General features: G+C 40.8%; 1 protein-coding gene across 1 annotated transcript; it reads left to right on the top strand.

Moving 5' to 3' along the window:
• The first annotated feature begins 1703 nt into the window (after positions 1-1703).
• Positions 1704-2231, top strand: LOC118736006. Its single transcript, XM_036466112.1, has one exon. The coding sequence runs from the start codon at positions 1704-1706 to the stop codon at positions 2229-2231; it is 528 nt and encodes a 175-aa protein (XP_036322005.1).
• Positions 2232-2446: the final 215 nt, after the last annotated feature.

Raw genomic sequence — 2446 nt, 5'->3', positions numbered from 1 at the left:
CAACAAAAATTATGCAGAACGAAAAATGACACTGAAGATGGCACAACGCCGAAACCGGTTTGTCTCCAAACCAAATTTGACAAGGGATGACGGAAATTCGTTCCATAATACATCATACACCCACCCTGTCGGAAACAACAACAACCAAAAAGGAAATACTTAAGAATTATTATTTATATATTGAAAGAAATAAATAGTTTTTTGTGTTATACTGAATTAAATGTTATTCATACGCACCTATGTACAAAATGCATGTAAAAGCTTCAAGATCGATGAGGGTCGCTTAAAACGTGTCCGATCAATCCAAAATTTTGTACAGATCAGTTTCTTAGGTACTCAAATCAAATTAAATCTGACTTTTGAAATAGCTAAGGGCCACCCTATTAGGCATATTCCAGAGTCAAACGAGAACTATGCAGAAGCATGGAATAAGCTATATTCACGCTACAACAAAATGGGTATTATTGCGAAGACACACGTTGCCAGGTTCATTAATTTGTCAGCGTTGAGCAGTCAATCGGCGAGTAGCTTACGCAAGCTATACGATAGTGCAGATGAGGTTGTGCGTGGGCTGCGTGCTTGGGTGAAGATGCAGAAAAACGCGATGTTTGGCGAATTAATATTTTGCTATCCAAGTTGGATTCAGCTACATCGCAAGAATGGGCAAAGTTCAGTAAATCAAATATTGATTTTCCTACATTTAATGAATTTTTGAGTTTCCTAGATACAACGTGTCTCGCCTTGGAAGCTACTGCATCGACAACCACATCACATACACGCAACCGGATAGTAGCAGTGAAGGCCCATCAAACAACCGTAGATATTAAATCGCGATGTGTGAAGTGCAACGCTTCCCATGAGTTGTCCCAATGCAGTATCTTTTTGAGCTTGAGTGTTAAGGAAAGACGGGAAGTTGTTGCAAAGAAGCGAGTTTGCTATGATTGCCTGAAAGTGGGGCATATATTGAGTAACTGCCACTCTAAATATTCATGCCGAACTTGTCGTAAACGTCATCACAGTCTTCTTCATGAAGACAATAGTATAGCACAGCCAAAGCAACAGGCTGAGGGAAAGACCGTAAACGTCAACTTCAACTCCTTGCCTGAAATCAACACGCTTCTCCCCACAGCGGTATGCAAGGTTATTGATTGCTATGGTGAACAACAACAATGCCGGTTATTGTTTGACAGTGGGGCTGAAAAAACAATTATCTCCGACTATTGCGTACGTCGTTTGGTTTTGCGTCGTCAACATTCGCGTATACCAATACACGGGTTGAACAATGCAGCTAATGGCATTTCTCATGGGTGGGTGTCGCTGCACATCACTTCTAATGTAGGTAGCGAAGCGTTTAACGTCGATGCGCTGATTATGCCAACAGTCGCGTCATGCATGCCAGTACATAAACAAGAGACACAGCAATATTCGTCATTCTTATCGCTGGATTTGGCTGACCCTAAACTTTACGTTCCGTCGCCTATTGATATCCTACTAGGAAATGAAAAGTTCTTCGAAATACTAAAATGTGGATTGTGGGAGGAGATTTAACTCGTCGTGCAAAGGAAAAGAGCGTCGGAGTTTTCTTCAGCAATTTTGACATAGACAAAGCTCTTACCCAGTTTTGGGAAATAGAAGAAATTCAAGGTACCGTTCAATATACAGAAAACGAGGAAAGAGGAGAGAATTCCTTTTCACAAACGTATATGAGAGCTAATGATGGCAAGTTCAGCGTTGAGTTACCTTTCAAGTATCAACGTCCAAACTTTGGCAATTCAGTTGATCTTGCATTAAAGCGTTTGGGCTCAACTGAACGCAGACTTGCAAGTAATCCAGAGTTACAATCACAATATTCAGAATTCATGGCAGAATATATTGCGCTCAACCATATGGAAAAAATTCCAAATTCAGAAATTGCGAAATCGTCGAACGAGTGTTACTACTTGCCTCACCATGCGGTTATTGAAGCTGAAAGTATTCCAACGCGTGTTCGAGTAGTATTTGATGGATCTGCGCATACCGGCATTTATTCGTCGCTAAATGAATCATTACTTACCGGACCATCATTGTTGCGTGAAATATTTGCGATAATAAAACGATTTCGTCAGAATCGCTTTATTATGTCTGGAGACGTGGAAAACATGTATCGTATGATTTGGATACATGATAACCACAGAGATTTTCAGCGTATTTTGTGGCGCCGTTCACCTGATAAACCAATAGAACAGGCTTAACACAGTAACATATGGCACGTCGTGCGCGCCATACTTGGCAGTCAGAGTGTTACACGAACTTGCTCATACATCGCATACCGCATACCCATTAGCGTCACGGGTAATCTTAAATGATTTCTATATGGATGATGTTATGACAGGTGCAGAAACTGTTGAAGATCTTCTAAAATTACATGCGGAGTTAGTTGCAGTTTTGAAAACCGCTGGCATGAATT

This window comes from Rhagoletis pomonella, unplaced genomic scaffold, assembly GCF_013731165.1.
Source record: "Rhagoletis pomonella isolate Grant_MI unplaced genomic scaffold, Rhpom_1.0 Rhpom_scaffold_00003, whole genome shotgun sequence".
NCBI lineage: Eukaryota > Metazoa > Arthropoda > Insecta > Diptera > Tephritidae > Rhagoletis > Rhagoletis pomonella.
The sequence above is the reverse complement of the archived record's forward strand: the minus strand, read 5'-3'. Positions and strand labels throughout refer to the sequence as shown.

Coding starts and splice junctions, on each gene's coding strand:
- LOC118736006 (XM_036466112.1), top strand. CDS start 1,704: ATGAGAGCTAATGATGGCAAGTTCAGCGTTGAGTTACCTTTCAAGTAT.